The sequence below is a fragment of the Cygnus olor genome, chromosome 6, assembly GCF_009769625.2.
Source record: "Cygnus olor isolate bCygOlo1 chromosome 6, bCygOlo1.pri.v2, whole genome shotgun sequence".
Classification (NCBI taxonomy): Eukaryota; Metazoa; Chordata; class Aves; order Anseriformes; family Anatidae; genus Cygnus; species Cygnus olor.
The window spans coordinates 19,091,386-19,108,378 of record NC_049174.1 but is presented as its reverse complement, the minus strand read 5'-3'; the positions used below and the strand labels follow the sequence as shown (position 1 = coordinate 19,108,378).

Sequence of the window (16,993 nt, the reverse complement as noted above, 5' to 3'; positions counted from 1 at the left end):
CAACCTTACTCTTTAATTTAAACCACTTCCTGCCTTTCCTTGAGCCTATCCCCTTCACGCAGTAATAGAGCTATTACAGCTTTCAGGGCGCCAGACGAAATAAACCAAGCTCTTTTAGGCTATCCTTGTAAGGTAGGCTCTGCATTTCTATTTTATCTGAAGAGCCCCATCCCTCCACTTGTTCCTGTGGTCCTGCTAAACCTGCCTTGCACACAGCCCTTGAAAAGAGCTCTTGTCTGTGCTTTTTCTAACAGCAGTAACATCCCCCAGTATGACAAAGGCGGCATTATAACATCTGGATGCAGAAGAACAATGTTTGGGCTGAGCGTGTGTTTTTGCTGTTACTGTTTATTGCCTATTGGATTTAAAACCACCATATGGTATTATATATGATAGCACTTCATAGGTTTTGTGGAAAGATTTGGGACTAAACAGCAAAATCTATGACACAGAAGTATTTTGTTGGATACCACCACATTGCCCTGTCCCCTGTAAGGGATGACGTGTGCAGTAGGTGTCTCCCCAAAATTGCGAAGCTAGCAAAAGATCATTTAAAAGCAAAGCAGGTACCACTAAAACAAGATTTATTCATAGGACATAAGCCCCCCCATGCAGAGAGCACAGAGCTGTCCACTGAGCATCCAAAAGCCGCACTGAATCCCCTGGGCAGAGGCAGCACCCAGTGTGGTACATAACACTTCAGTCTGCCTACATGCTGAAGGTGATAGATGGGTGAGCGAAGGCAGGAGCAACAAACCTGTGTTTATCCAGAACCAGTGGCTGCAGCATCCGATACAGACAGCGCACAGGGCTGTGGCTGCCATCCCAGCCACCACAGCTGCTGCAAAGCAGGGGAGCTGCACAGAAACCCCACATTGTGTCTTGGGTGGGGTTGTCGTTCCTCATATGCTTTTGTGCTGAACAAGGTGCAAGCTGAGCAAATAGACCTAGTTTTATCCTCAGTGCACTACACAAGTGCACTCTTTTGTATTCACTGTACGTGATCGCTGAATATTTCAACATATGGTTATGTATGCCTGCTGTACCACAGCCTACCTATATTCCACGTGTTGCTAAAAAGTCCTCAAAAATCATAGCTGCTGTAGCATGTGTGTACGAAGTATGATTTTCAAAGGCTCAAAACTCATTCAAATCAAAATCAATTTGCACAGGAACCCTCAAAAGCACTTCTTCTCAATGAGGGAGGTTTCCCTACCAAATTTCAAATCCTAGCTCTAACCATTTCGGAGACAGAGTCTATCCAAAAGAAAAGCTACAAGAATGTTATTTTAAGCATGTGCGTTTTCCACTCCACAGATACTCAGAAAATGGCTGAATGATTTATGAGTTTTTTAAATATATAAAATCATGAGAAAAAGATGAATCTAGAAAATGTCAAGCATAAAAGTGAACATTACTAAAAATGATCAATAAGTGCCTGTAGATTCACTATCATTGCCTAGGCTGTGGAAACTTTAAGTAAAATATCTTCAAGATATGAACCCAAATATTTAAATCTTTTACAAAATTAGAGAATACTTGGAGAACGATTTCATAAAATGCACAAGTGCATAATGATGTATGTACTGCACAGTTAGAAGAATTAATATCCTTTATTTTACAAATAATAGGGGAAAGTAATGTGTTTTATAGGACTGGAAGCATTAAAACCAGACATTTCTATAGCAGCTACTGAGACAAGATGCCATGGAAAATTGGTGCCTTTGAGAAAGCAAATGTGGAAAAACGGACAGAAAGGAAGTAGATCGTATTTTAGGTTTTCTAGGAACCTTTGAATGCTTATTTCTACTGCATGCTTGATTTAAAACCTTTTTTACTTAAAGGAAGAAAAAAAAAAAGTAGTCCAATATATCAATAAAGTATATCAGACAGTTTAGTGTTTTGTATCAAAGCAGTGAATTTGAAACATCCAAGGTTTCATCGAAACGTTTGGCTGCAATCACATTCAGTAAATATGAGAAACTATCTTTGCTTTTTTAACAGAATGTTATGTTTGATATTTTAGGTTGGCATGACAACTGAAGAAATAGATTCCATTGTTCATCATGAAATAATCAGACAGAATGCCTATCCTTCACCTCTGGGCTATGGAGGTTTTCCAAAGTCTGTTTGTACTTCTGTAAACAACGTGGTATGTCATGGTATTCCTGACAGGTATTTCCCCAATAATATACATTTTACCGCTGGGGATGAAAATGTTAAACTGAAATTAATAAATTGTGTTTAATATTGAACATATTTCAGCTGAACTGCATGTCATATGTAAATGTATTGCAGATGCATATTATGTTACCACACAATGCTGATAGATGTTATAGAAATGTGTGTGAAGTAGAACAACAATAATATTATCCTGCTTGTCCAAGTATTTCAAAAAAAAAAAAACACATCAAAAAAGCACATAATGCCTTTAGAGTTTAGTGTGTGGGAAAAAATAGAACCGAGAATAATTCTGATTTCTTTTTTCTCCAGAAAAATAAGTATAGGGTAGGGAATAAATATATTTGAATTTATGTTTTTTTTTATTATTTGCAATACATTCAGCTACTCACAAAGTAAAATACGAACCCTAGTGGGAGAAAAAGAATAAATATAATGGTAGATTTTTCAGATGTTGATATGTTTTTCTGCCAGTTGTTTCTCATTATTTTATATTCAGCTACACTTGTTCTCTACGTAGTGAGAGCTGAACATTAAAAATGGTTATTCAGTTTGCCTCTGCCTTCCTCCGTCACAAAATACCTACCCCCTGATTTTTATGTATGTGTCATTAGGTGTTTATTCTTATATTCCCTTTGTTGGGAACTGTCTGTCACCATTATTTTTTTCTTTTCTGTTTATGTTTCAGTCGACCTCTTCAGGATGGAGATATTATCAACATTGATGTCACGGTGAGTAATTCGTATAAAAAATAGTCTTTGATCAACTTTAGAGTCCCTGGTAGCAACAGGAAGAATAGTGGATCGGAGATGGGGAACGCACAGATGGATGTGCTGTTTACTTCTAAGGCAAGGCACAAGCAGCTGGTTTCCTTTTTTGTTTTTAACTGTGTGTTTATTCCAGCTAGACCCAGGCCTGACTTGAATTTAGGACTGGAATCAGATGCACTGAGATCAATGTTGGCCTAAGTGAAATGTCAACCCAATCCTGCTATGTGTCATGTTTTTGAGAAGGTGTAATTGTTATTGATCCACTGTGTAGTTAATGCAGAGCACCGCAGTACTGGGCAGCAGCTGAAGATAGATATGTATGAGATGAGCTAACATGAAGAAAGCCAGCATTTTTCCTTCACTCTGCCAAGATTGATCTTCCTCTTCCTGCTGATTTTGAGTGGGGCCTGTCATTATCTTACTCTGTCATTAGAGGCTACATTGGCCTGTGTATGTCAGTCTATTTGGACAGCAACTCTTTTGCTAGCAGTGTTCCCTACATTTATTAAAATCCCCGAAGGTAGTGTTGTGTTCCATTTCTGGTATAAAAGCCTGAACCTTTTGCGCAGAAACAGAAATAGTGTGATATAACCGTGACTTAATATTTCCAGAGAATGGCCAATTATAGCTACTTAAATAAACACTGGCTGGATTTTTGTAGGAGCAAGAAAATACTGAAACTGGGAACCTAATTCTGTTTCATTTAGAAAGCAAAAAGCATTCATGTCTTGCAGACGCTTTTTTTCTTTTTTATTGTAGATGTTTTTATTTTCCCAATGTGAATTTATTTCTAATATGGGCACAGATGTCTTTTGCATTCTACTATTATTTTGCAATATGGGAGTAACATAGGAACAAGATTTTTTAATCATTAAAAAAATTCTTGGTAATTTGATACTATTTTCCATGGGCCCAAATTTCATACTGGCAGAATCAAAGAAATCTCAAGTGGACTTACCTCTGAGCATGGGATTCAAGCTTTTTAAAATATTTTTTCTATGAACATTAGGGTCAGTGACCTTTTTCCATGGTATACTCATGTCTGATCTAGAACTGTGTTTCTTTTCTTTTTTTTAATTCTACTAATTTCTTCCCCATCTCCATACTTTCTAATTGTAGAATTATGACCGTCAGTTTTACACAGAGTGATCTACCAGTTTTAAAGTATATTTTGGGCCTCATTTTTTTACTGTGGTGAATTGATGTAGTTTTACTTAATTTGATAGACTAAATCAGCTTGTCACAGCTAAGGATTTAACATCTGATTTCTTTGTAACTCATTAAGGTACTTCTAAATATATTTTTTTAGCTTAATCTGTCAGGATAATAATAACTCCTTAGATTAAAAAAAAAAAAAAGTGTAAATTCACATCACAGATCCTTTCCCTGATATTCTAAGTGAGACATTTTTATATTAATGTGGTCTGCACATCTTGTTCACCCTGGTTTACAGATAATGTATGACTAAATGTTAGTGGTCTTTCTGAAAATATATTCTTATTTGTTTTCTGTTTACCCTCAAAAAATAAAATAAATCTTGAAGTTTCTGTGAATGTGAAGATTCCTGCAAGGGTAGGAATTGCTGATTATCTTTGTAAAGACTTTTAACATTTGAAACTGAACTGTGTTGTGTTTGATAACTGTTCAGTTCCAAACTATCTAAGGAAGAAATATTACTTTACAGTGTTGCTAATTGATCTTTTAGTTTATTTTAATGAGCAAAATTGGGATGTTTCACAGGGGAAGAGAGTAAAAATCAAAGTAAATGTGCCACAACAAATTGCTTATAATTGTGTACAGGTTCTATAAAATGATTAAATAATATTCTGGTTATTAACTATAAACACTTCACACAATGTACAAATTATTTGAAGAAAAAATCTATTTTTGCACAATTAAGATGGTAGAATTTCATAGATGAAACACAAATTTTATTGGCTTGATTCAAGTAGCCTTTAGAATGTATTTAAGTGTAGAAACGGAAGCATTATGCATCAGAGAATCCACAGCACAGTGCAATTTTCAGCCAGCCATTACCAGGTAACATTTCTTACAACTTGAATCTTTCATTGACTTTTAAGGAATTAGTGCTGTGGTTGTAGTTTATTAATGTCAAAAACACATAATTGTGGTTGATAGCGTGCAGTAAATACTATTAATTTTAAGCTCTACTGTGTTTTAAATCTCTATTTGTTTTTCCAGGATGATGATGTGTAATGTTTTTGTTTGTTTGTTTGAGTGCCGTACTTGCTAGAGCTAAAAATGAACTAGTTCAGCTTAAATATGAACTGGCTAGCATAAAATCTGCCCATCAGGCATTAAATTGTAAAAGCAGATTTAGCGATAGCCTCAGCTGACAGAGGGAGGTGTACAACGGGGAGACGGCAAAGTTGGATCCTCGCTGACATTCATCTTCCTGTACAATGCTGTTCACTGGGAACTGCTTGCATTTTCTTTAAATCTCTCCCCCAACACAAACCTGGCCTTGGGATAAACTGTCTGTAGCCAGTTTTGTGTTTTTTTTTTTTCAGTTTGGAATTGACCAAAAGGAATGTGAGTCTGTGTCTTTCACAAATTGCTCTCAAGTGGCAAAAGTTCAGTGCTTCAAACTTTGTGAATCATTAGTCCCGGGAGGATAGTTGCCCACTGTTTGGGGAAAAAAAATGTTTTAGAAGATCAAAACTGTGCACCATTATAATTTGTCTTTTGGTAGGGAAATTTGGCTTGCTCTCACAGTTGTGTGCCTGCCTGCCGTAGTGCAGAGCTGCAAAAACCGTTTCTGTGCAGTGCTGCAGAGCTCTGCATGGCTTTCCTGTGCCCCAGAGGGAACTTCAGGAGAGCTGAGGCTTGAAGCCTATGAAATGTCAAAAACAAAGCAAAACAAAACAAAAAAGCATGTCATTAATTCAACAGGGCGCTGTGTTTGCCGCCTGAGCATAACCCCCAAACCCCTCAGGGGACATTCGCTGCAGAGGGATGGGTCTCCCAGCCAGATGCTGGTGGGTCTCCTGCGGCCAGCATAAAGCTCAGCACCTCACCCCTGCAGGACACCGATGGGACCCAACACCAGGGCCCCCACAGGACACTGGGTGGCCCCCAAGGCCCCCTCCAGCCCACGCATGGCATGAAAATGTCTTCTTGCTTGCAGCCCCGCTGGCATCACGGCCCGTAGCTGAGCAGTGTCACCTATGTCACCTCCTGGTGCTCTGCTAGGCAGTGATGCACAACTTTTTCATTTGTTGAGTTTTTAATTGGCAACCCTTACGCACCTTGCAGTCTTTCACGTTTTTTTTTTCCTGTTGTTTTTTTTTTTCTTTCCAATGTTTCACTTTTCTGGTCTCATTCTCGCAAATGCAGCCTAACAGTGACCTATCTGTTGCAACACATAGCTCATTCCTAGAAAGAACAGATTTAATTCAGGAGGTAATCTGTTTCTGGATGCAAAATGAGAAAATGTCTTTACATTTCTGCATGTGTTTAGGTGTATTACAATGGCTACCATGGTGACACTTCTGAAACCTTTTTGGTGGGCAATGTGGATAAATCTGGTCAAAAGTTAGTGGAGGTTGCCAGGAAATGTAGAGATGAAGCAATTGCAGCTTGCAGACCAGGGGCTCCCTTCTCTGTAATTGGAAACACAATCAGGTAAGCCTTATATTGACAAGTAAAGGGAGGGCTGGCAAGTGGGACAAAGGTTATTGGTGGTTTGGTATAAAGCTGATGACATGTTTTATGATTCAAAACCATCATTTCAGTCTGATATCAGTATGTGAACTGCCAAGCTATAATGTTGTTCCTTGGGTAAGAGAGATTTTTTTTTTTAAGTGAATTACACCAGGGTCAGAAAAGATAACTGTGGAAAGAGTCAAAGATATTCATAAGGTAGATTTATATTAACAGATGTAATTTGTGGTGAGTTTTTGTTTCTTTCTATTTGTGTGTGAAACTATATCACATCTGTCTAACAATGTAAGAAGGTTAGAAACCATTGTTTTCATTGTATAGCAATAATGATTGTTACAAAGGAATTAGTCAACATAAATAAGTCTCTTTGTTTAAAAAGTACAAAAATATTTAACTCGAGAGCTTCTTATCTCACAAAGAGCAGTGTATACTAACGTCAGAGGGAAGAAAGAGCTCACATTAAGAGATTTTTCCCTATTTTGCATCTGTTCTAGCTGTTACATAAATGCAGTCATGACTTTTCTTCTGGCAGTTTTGAATAAAATTATGGCTTAATTTTTTGAAGGTACCTATAGATTATTTTTAAATGTTTGAAAAAAAAAAGACATATATTGTATACATTTCATTAAGCAATACTTCAGTGGACTGTTAATGGTCCCAACATACTATTGAATACGTTGCGATTACTTAAAAGCTGCAAGGCTTAGTCACCTTGAAAGGATGTTGCTTTTTTTCTTTGTAAATCTTCAAATACTTTAAGGAAAAAAAGAGAGCAGCAAAATATCAGTTAGATGTATTTATAGCTTTAAAAATATTGTAACAGAGTCTGAATCAAACTTTAGTAAAACCTCTTTGGGTTATATCTGAGAAGCTTTTATTGAAGACTTTGTATAAAATTGTGTTTTTGACAGTTTTAAATTATAGGCTAACTAGCCTGGAGAAAAAGGATAGTGTCTTTCTGTTCTTTCATAGGAAATGTTGAATCAGACCCCTACTGGGAAAAGAAATTTAATGCATATCTCACTATCTTACTGTCCATGAATATAATAGAAGTGAATTCAAAATGTAGTTTTATTTTTGCAAATGGGATGAGTCGATAGATGCACCTCATATTTTTGAACACCTAGGGTTCAACAAATTTACTGGTGGTGCTCTTGCATTTTAACAAAATTTATTCTTGAGTAGAAGGGGGCACAGAACACTAGATTCTTATTCAAGCATTCTATCGAGCTCTGCATTCATGGCTGTGTCTAAAGGGCATGTCAGCCTTTGATTCTCTCTGAGAGGTAATTATCCTTTTCCTGTCACGGAACAACAAATGATAGCTAACTACAGAGGCACATTTGCAGTAGTCACATTCATCAACTGCAGAAAAAAAATTCAATTTAATTGTGCAACACAGCTGCACATAGGCTTTTTGAGCATTTCTGTTGTTCTCCCTGTCTTGCTATTCCTCCCTCCAGATCTATTTTTTAAACTTTTTTTCTGGTTATTTTTTTCCCCCTTTTTGTCTCTTCTTCCATTTTTACTCTCTGTACTTTCTTGTTAAAGTAATTTTCCTTTGTGGCTCTCATTCTTTTTTCCCCATTGAAGGCTATGAATGTAGAAAATTATCACAATTACTCATATAATTGAGCCTCTTTGTAGCAAGTGCAACTCCAGTAGCCTTTCTCCATCATGAAAATGGTTTCATTATAGGGTTTTTCATATTCTCTGACACCATCTACACAGAGGAACAGGCGTGCAGATGAGATGTACTAGGAACAGGGTAGATCAGTAAGGTCACAGTAGGAATAATTAGCTCTGCTATGGAAAGAGCATCTAGGCCTTTTACTGCTACATAAATGTACTGTCCATGGCTTTTAGTCACAAAAAAACTTACTAACAAATGGAGCTCCCGCCTACTACTTTGAAAAAAAGATTTGTATCAACACTACAATTTTCCATCATTAAGACTAATAACACAGAGCCTAGTATACATCAAGGGGAATAAAAAGAAAAATCTCACATTCAAGTGGCGGCTGGGTGCTGACCTTTGTTCCCTTTTTTTGTGTTCAACTTAACTCTTTACAAAAAAGAGCCACACGCCACACCAACATGCAGGTGAACTCCAGCTAGTGCTAGCAAAGCATGGCATTCAATTGGAAAATCTGATAAATCTCCATGCAGGATAATGCATTTCATTACAGATTCACTACATTAATTCTAGCTGTATTAAAAAAAAAAAAAAAAAAGGAAGAAGAAAAAGAACAGAATTGAATCTGACATTGGATTTTTGCTGTGTTGCTATGGAGGTCAGTTTACTTGCAAAGTGTAAATATATAGTCAGCGCCCCCTTTGAAAAGCAGATTAATCAAAGCTAGTAGATGTCCAAAACTACATATGAAATAGCAGGTCATTAACTTTATTTTTCAAGATTTTATCGTGTAGACAATTTAAAAGTGCTGATGTGTTTAGAACTACTTCAACACTGCCTCTGCTGAAAGATCGCCTTGGTTGAGTGAAGTTGTATGTTTCTGGTTATTCGTCTTTCTGCATCTGCATACATACATACAAAAATCCATAGAAATCATCAGTTTCAGGAGACTTAGAGATCATAAATACCTGAGAACATTTAGGCCCATCAGAATGGAGATCTGTCTAGGTATCTTTCATTAGTATTTTCTGTAAAGGTGCTCAAGTGGTATGCAGAACAAATCTTAGACACAAATAATCAGAGTATTTGCTTTCTATAAGTGGCTTGGGAATAATTATATCACAGAGGTAAGCTTGCATTCAGTGTTGTAACATATTCTTTGTTACTGAAGCTCGATAGCTGAAATCAAGTATTTCATGGCCAGTGGTTCCTTGTTACATCGGCTAGAAGTCGCAAATAAAAGATTACATGGATTCATGAGTTACTCTGCTTAGAAAAATGCGAATCTTTGCTAACCTGTTCCTGTTGAAGATGGTGGCAAAACTGTCTATCAACTCCACTGGGAACAGAATCGGGCCCTGTGTTCCCATTTCCTTCTAACACTAATGACATTTCTCTTTCAGACAGAAACAAATCTGGTTTGAAATCTACTTTTTAGCCATTGAGTTTAGATACGTGCAAGTGTTGTGAGTGTATAGAGCTAAAAGACGTAAACGTGATATTGTTAAATAAACCAATTTCCAACTCCTAGGAAAAAATAGTAGTGAGGAAAGTATTAATAAATGGTTTAAAATGTTTAACTCGTAAGTATATGTTTTGATATTAATTTAGAACAATATAAAGCAGAATTTAAAAAAAAATCTGTTTCTATCAGATTATGCACATTTAAACAATAAGTGGCTCAGGCAAAATAAGTCATTTTAATGTCATCTGTGATAGATTTTCCTTGACAGCTACTGTAAATTACAATTACACTGCTTCTCTCTGCACTTGAAAGTAAGCATTGCAATAAATTATCTTTTATTTCAATCCATCATGTCTGCTTTCAGAAACAGAGAACCTCAAATAAAAGTTCAGCGCTATTGTAAGAAAAATACAGTAATTTGTGTTCCAGTTTGAAACTAAAATGTACCTTTCTTTCAAAAAACAATTGTTGGCTTTCAAAAATATTACTAATTATACCGCAACATTTATTGTCATTATAGGGAATCCCTGAACTTGTGCATTCCCTCAGTCTAGGATTACTATTTAAGAGAAAAATACTTTAATATTTTCCCCGTATAAATTTGTAATTTCTCAAATTAGTTAATATGGTGCTGTTGAAAATAAATATCATAAGCAAATCTAGTTCAGGCTGATGCCATTTTCAAGAATATTAAAAAAAAAAAGCCATTCAATGATTCAATGGTCATTTTGTTAACAATATATTTAAGAAAAGCATGAATACTTTTAATTTAAATAAAAAAGATGCATTCATACAGGTCCCTGAACAAGAAAACAATTATCACAGATCTGTTCTCTCTTCCAGTGTTTCCCAAGCGTGCCCCCTGCCCAGTGGTGTAGGGCAGATTTGTTTGGTAACTTTGGCCTCTGGTGTCGTGCAGCTGAGCATCAGTGATAAAGTTTGGTCTCTGGGGAGAGACGCAGGCAGTGAGTGGGAAGCAGCTGTAGCTGGGAATCAGTTCGCTGGGATGTTCAGCCCGAGTCCGTGCCGCCCTGGCTGATCAGCCAACTCTCCCACTCTGGCACCAGAGGGCACAGGGAGGTATTGCTCCAGGCTGAAAGCAGGATTTGGTTTATTTTGTTTCCTCAGTGGGGGCTTAGATTATTGGGTCAGACCTGCCTTGAGGAAAAAGTAACAGAATCGGGTAAAAAGAAAATTAAGTGTAGGTTTGAGTTGTTGTTTGATTACTTTTTGTCCCAGAGTGGGAGTCCCAGTCCTGAGACTGAGTGTATGGTGTTTTCCTCTGGAGCTGGGATGCCCATTGTCCCCTAGGTGCTCCTAGAGGCTATCTGAGGCTCTCTGGGGAGGCACAGGGCCAGCCCCATAAGGAAATTCTTTCAAGCTCCTTTTCAGCGAGAGGGATTTATCCCGTTCACCCAAAAACTCAAGGGATGCTCCAGAACATCGAGGAGAGCTTTGTAGAGGAGCAGTCCTGCCTGTTGCTGCTTTGTTGCAATTTCCCCGTTGGGCTGCTGGCAGGAAGGCCGAGTGTCTCCACGCTCATCCCTCCTTTCGCAGGGAATTAGCTGTTGTCTGGCAGCAGTAAGGAAGGAACTGACACCCAGCTCCGCTGTCCACTCTCAGAAGCATGACAGCACCACCTGGGAGGCTCTGCCTGTGGGTTTTAGGTGGGCACCTGCCCTCAGTGACCTTCCTTTACCAGCTCAGCCACAGCCAGTTCATCCTGACACCAAGCGCTTTGCCGCCTGCCGAAGAGGAGCAGTGCTGCAGGGACTCTTGACTCTGCAGCCGCTGGGCTGTAACGCATGGCAGCAAAACATGAAATCAAGTACTGAGCTCATTAAATGATTATGCTTTTAATCCTGCCCAATTCACCTCTGCCCAAGCATGCAACATGGCTCAAAGAATAAAATGTGTGATGGTAAATGTTATCAACGGATATTTTTAACAACGATTGTAACCAAGAATCCTTGTCCTCCCTTTATGCTGTCAGTGCGGCGTGGCTCTGCTGCCCAGCTGCCACCGCGGGCAGTGGTGGGACTGGGATGTGCCCACAGACAAGGGGCCCTGCAGCCCGGTTCCTCAGCCCCACGCAGCCTGGTCAGCTCCTGCCGCCCTCCTTTACTTCTTTCCCACTTGTAGCCAGGACTCCTCTGGCACTCTGTTTTCACAGAGCAGGAAATGCAAACTTCTGAAGTTGCCTTCTGGGGAAAACTGGAGAGAAAGGCCACCACTGACAAATCCCGAGCCGAGCGGTGAGGTAGCAAGACCAAAACATTGAGCTGTTGTCAGCAGCAAATGGCCAACTTAGGCAAAACTGCCCCACTCTGTGACATCCAGGCTTTTTAACCAGATTCCACAGCCTGGGAGCTCCAGTGGCCAGAGGAATGATCAAGATCAGCAGTTCAGTTCACACTTCCCAGACCTGTCTTTCAACGTCCTCCCTGCAAGCATCTACGGTCTATGTGAACGTTCGTGCTTACAAAATTACCCTTGCAAGTCGCAGCTGGCGTTAGCAGCCTTTTTTTATGGAAGCTGCATGTGTTTCACTGTACCTCCGCACGGATGTGACAGCTCACTAGGATTTTTTTAATACTCCAAAGTGAAGCTAGTAGTTGTGGAGTGCTTTGAAATTCCCCATACAGTGCTTCCGAAGCACATGCAGATATTAAAACCAGATTGAACATGGCCAAGATTCATGCCTGCAGCTTATTTTCTCCACAGGTTTTCTGTGTGTCACTCCAGGTTTATTGGTCACGTTACGATTTATATAAAGAAGGCCCAAGCTCCGTACATAGACACATTTAAGTGGGGAGGTGGGGGAGCACTGTGGCTGGCAGTGCGAGTGTCACAGAAGGTAACCACCCAAGTACTGATACCAGCTGAGTTGTTTTTGAGCTCTTTGGCAAGAAAGTGACAGAATTCGACACTAAAACGCACAAGAACCACTTCTTCCACCACAGGAGGAGGGGATGTGGTCGTAGCAGTGCCTCGCATGCCTGGGTGCCCCATGAGCAGCTGCCCCTGCTGCCACTCAGCAGCCGGGAGTGAGTATGGGGCCTGGTGGCAGTCATGGGTGCCCTGGGCAGGCATCGGCGGAGCTAAACAGCTGCTGGCATCATTTAGGCTCTTGCAAAAAGACTCGCAGAAGGAGGCAAAGGAAAAGCTTACCCTGCGGTGCGTGTACAGCTTCTCCCGTCTCTTCAGAGAATCGCTTCCCCCGTATGGGAACCATTATCTGCATTGCTCTGGGCTTGGTCACCGGAGATCTTCCATTTCGTTTTGTGTATGTTTCTGAGTAATCTGACTTTCTAATTCCTCCTCATTCTTCCTTGGCCTTCAGCATCGTCCTAACCAGTCCAGGTCTCTGACCCAGACCTGACTGGCATGACAGAGGCACAGCAGAAAGACTTTTCCATCATTAATAGGACTTTTCACTGCATAAGCCTTCATGATTTTTTTCCACGTAAATTATGTATAAGGTGAAACTCTGGACCTTGAATATAACCAAAAGAAGCCCAATTTCTAGCCTTACTAATAACAACTAAACCTGAAATTCCCATTCTTCTCCAGAAGTAATGAAAGAAATGTGATGAGTCTTTGTATCGGAGAGACGGGTAGATAAAAGCTACTACACAAATCCTGTTAAAACATGTTCTTAAGGCCTGGACACGGCAGCACTGTCAACTGTTCACCTGGCTCCCCTCTCTCACTCCTGCCCCGCAGTGGAGGCGCTCCGTGTCCTTTAGCTGCGGTGGGTGCCTCCAGGGACAGGGACAGGTGGGTGCCGGCACGAGCGCTGAGGAGGCCGCACAGCCTCATGCGCAGGGCGATGGCTATATGAGGGGGTCTGAGGCCACCTTGCACCTGAGTAAGAGCCTCCCCATGGGGGTTCGCGTGCTTCAGTTTCTGTGACAGCTGGCACCTTTATTCGAGTTTCTTATCTTTCCCGCTCTTCGTCAGCCTGTAGTCACACTCTGAGGAGCATTCGCTCGGCCGTAGCTGTAGGCAAACCGGAAGTGCCTGCCTTGATTTAAAATGAACAAATGAGGCTTTTGATCTCACAGACAAAATCTTTTCAGACTGAGTGTCTTCCTGCCTTGCTCCTGTGATCCAGTTTGCTTTTAGAAACAATGTGGGGATGATATGCAGGAGCAGCTTCCTTGTCACTTCTAATCCGTCTCCGGGCCCCCCAGATCTACGCGTGTTTCCATCTCGGACCTGGCAGGCCCTGCTGCCTGAGCAGCCTCCAGTCACCACCTAGCAGGGCCCTGGCAAGAGGCCTGCAAGCATCGGGCAGCCCATCAGCCAGAGGACGCCCCACTTGCCTCCAGGTCTTCCAGCCTGTAGGGATCAGGACAGGATTTTGCTTTCCCAGCAAGGGTAGGGCGTGGTGCTGGGCCCTGTTCCTGCAGGCAGGAATGTCTCGCTCAGAGATGCTCCTTAAGACAGGCCATAAGGAGAAGGCAGAGCTCCCAGGCAGAACTCAAGTGCCGTAGCTGCTATGGTTTGCATTTGGTACCGTCGTGGTGGGTTCATTAGAAATACATTGTGAATTGGAGTGAGCAAATCCGGAGTTGCAGTACATTTCGCCATTGAGTGTTTTTACTATTTTGCAAGGGAACAGGTTTGCCTTCTACCTCCCCCACCAGCAGCAGGACCCTCCTCACCCGCACAACCCGGTGCAGGCTGCAGGCATGCGGCCCAGCGGGGGCTCTGCAGGTAGGGAGATCTCGGTGGAGGCTGTGGTGTGCTGCTGCCCTGCTCAGCCTGTGGGCATGTTAACTCTGAAACCTAATGATGGCTCGCTGCCACTAGCTCCGATGACCACTCTCTTTCAGAGTGGGCGCGAAGTGTCAACCCCACACAGGTGTGACACCCTGGCACTGGTGCGCTGTCAGGAGCCAGAGCGTGCTCCCTCATGGTGTCCCCTTTACCCCCGCAGCTTGATGGCACAGCGCAGTGGCTTCCAGGTCTGCCCCTTCTTCGTCGGCCACGGCATCGGGTCGTACTTCCATGGGCACCCCGAGGTGTGGCACCACGGTAAGTGGCCCCCAGCGCTGTGTGGGGCTGGCTGTGGGCAGCACAGCACCTGCACACCCAGACGGGCTCTGAGGCGAGCGCTGGCTGCTCTCGCCAGTATATATCTCTGTGTGTGTGTATAAATGCATTTTTATTTTCTTTTCTAGCCAATGACAGTGACTTGTTAATGGAAGAGGGAATGGCATTCACAATAGGTTAGTAAATGTATTCTGTGTTTGTCTGTAATAAGCACGCACACAACGACCCAGCTCCGAGCTATTTCTTTATTTGAATATAGAAATGTCCAGTCGGACGTGGAGGTGCGGGCGGCACTGACCCTTCAGGCAGCAGATTAAAACATTACTCTTAAAATGCCGTAAGGAAGTGCTGGGCTGAGACACTTCCGAGCGCCAAGATTTGGTAAAGGGAAAAAAACCTTGGCGTGAATCTTGGTGAAGAGCTCGACCCCGGGGGTGTCTGTCGGCTGCCTCCCGCCTGCCGAAGCCGCTGCCGGGCCGGGGGCAGCACGGAGCTGCCAGGCACAGCCCGGCCCCGCAGCCACCGAGCGCCAGGCACGGGGCTGTCGGGGGAAAAGCCGCTCTTCCTCCCCACGAGGCTAAATGGCGCGGTAATTAGAGGGAAATCAGAAAATTGTTGTTTTGCCGCTTTAATGAACATTTTAAGGCTGTTTAAAAAATTCCAATATTTCAAACTATCTGCTGTTTATAAGCGTGGTTGGCACTTTGGTTATTATCCACGGGGTCTTAATTAAAGCTTGATTAAAATTCCTCGCTTTTACAAAAGAGGAGTGGGCAAGCCCCTACCTTAACGTTTCGTCTTCCTACTCGGTTCCCGTGGCAGTGGCAGCTCAGAGCCGGTCCGGGGCCGGGACCCGCCGAAGGGCAGCTGCCTGCTGGGCCCCTGCCTCGCCCCGCAGCTTGCAGAGAGCGCGACTAACTTGAGAAAACAGGGTTTTGTTTGTTTTTTTTCCTTGTTACAGAGCCGATAATAATGGAAGGCTCCCCTGAATTTGAGATCCTGGAGGATAAATGGACCGCGATTTCTGTAGACAACAAAAGGTGCCTGATTTGGGTTTTTTATCTCCCCCAAGTCCCCGAGCTGGTCACTGGCAGCCGAAAGCCGCCTGAGTTTGCCGGGCGCGGTGGTGGCCGCGTTTGCCCCCTGATAACCGCTGCGTGTGCCCTGCAGGTCAGCACAGTTTGAGCATACCGTCGTGGTTACCTCAGAGGGAGCAGAAATCCTCTCTAAGGTGGTGGAAGAAGCCTAAAGATGGAGCGAAGAGCGGAGGGACTCGTTGTGCTTGCGGGATTGCCAGTGTCACCCGGGACAGAGATAAGATTTTTGTAATTTCTTTGGGGAATGGGTGCCACCTAAGTCGCTGCGGGGGCAGAAAAAGCAGCCCGAGGGGCTGGCTCTGGACACGGTCCTCTCTGTGCGTTACCTGGTGAGTATTTAATAAAAGCCTGATGGCGTGTTTGTGACCCTGGAGGCAGCCACGCACAGCCTGCGGGGGCTTGGGTTGTCTGGGGTGAGGGCAGCGAGCGGGTCCCCCTCTTCCACGTCCCGTGCAGGACACACACAGGACTTCACAGCTGAGCTGTGGCTCAGTTTGGCCTCACCGCGGCTACAAGGCGCTGCGTCCCGGGCTGTCTAACTCTGCTCGGATGGACAAGAAAGTTTCCCGGGGGCTGGCCCGGCGGCTGCAGCCTCTCCCCAGCAGCTGACCGCTGTCCGCGGCTGCTCTCCCGGCGCGGCACACGGAGCGGTTGCAGGCGAGATGCGGAGCGCGCTTTCCTGCAGCCCGATGGCTGCCCCTCTTGGAGAATTGGCCGGCGTGGGGGTTAACGGGGGGACACTGCGCAACTTCGGTGTGTGGCAGCGCGGCGGAGGAAGGATGGGGCCCGCGGGGGCGGCCCTCGGGGAACGCCCGGCCCCGGCGCTCGCTGCGGGCCCGACAGGGCGGTGGGACGGCTCTGGGCTGCGGGGGGCGGCCGCCTCGTCGCCCCGTCGGGCCGGACGTGTCCGGCGGTGACACTTACCGGCTGCAGGACCCGCTCCTGCCTCGGCCACAAGCAGGCGGCACTCGGGAGCGCGCCCGGCCCGCGGTCCTGCCGCTGCCGCTGCCGGGGCCGCCTGGGAGCGCGCCTGGCGGGGCCGGGCCGGGCCAGAAGCGAGCCGGCGTCTTCCCGCTTGTCCGCGCTGTTTGCTTTCACC

The 16,993-nt window shown here is 43.5% G+C and overlaps 1 protein-coding gene across 2 annotated transcripts in view; it reads left to right on the top strand.

Annotated features, from left to right (window-relative positions):
• METAP1D (methionyl aminopeptidase type 1D, mitochondrial) overlaps positions 1 to 16,263 on the top strand; it is a 47,050-nt gene extending 30,787 nt beyond the window's left edge. Inside the window, exons 4-10 of one of the 2 annotated variants that reach the window (XM_040561833.1) lie at positions 2,027 to 2,175; positions 2,870 to 2,912; positions 6,433 to 6,596; positions 14,682 to 14,779; positions 14,926 to 14,973; positions 15,759 to 15,837; positions 15,968 to 16,263. In XM_040561833.1, the coding sequence (XP_040417767.1) occupies positions 2,027 to 2,175; positions 2,870 to 2,912; positions 6,433 to 6,596; positions 14,682 to 14,779; positions 14,926 to 14,973; positions 15,759 to 15,837; positions 15,968 to 16,046 (660 nt within the window). In that variant the 3' untranslated portion in view covers positions 16,047 to 16,263. Of the gene's footprint in view, positions 1 to 2,026; positions 2,176 to 2,869; positions 2,913 to 6,432; positions 6,597 to 9,442; positions 10,225 to 14,681; positions 14,780 to 14,925; positions 14,974 to 15,758; positions 15,838 to 15,967 lie in introns of those variants that run through there. The other variant, XM_040561834.1, reaches the window with a different exon arrangement.
• The last annotated feature ends 730 nt before the right edge of the window (positions 16,264 to 16,993 follow it).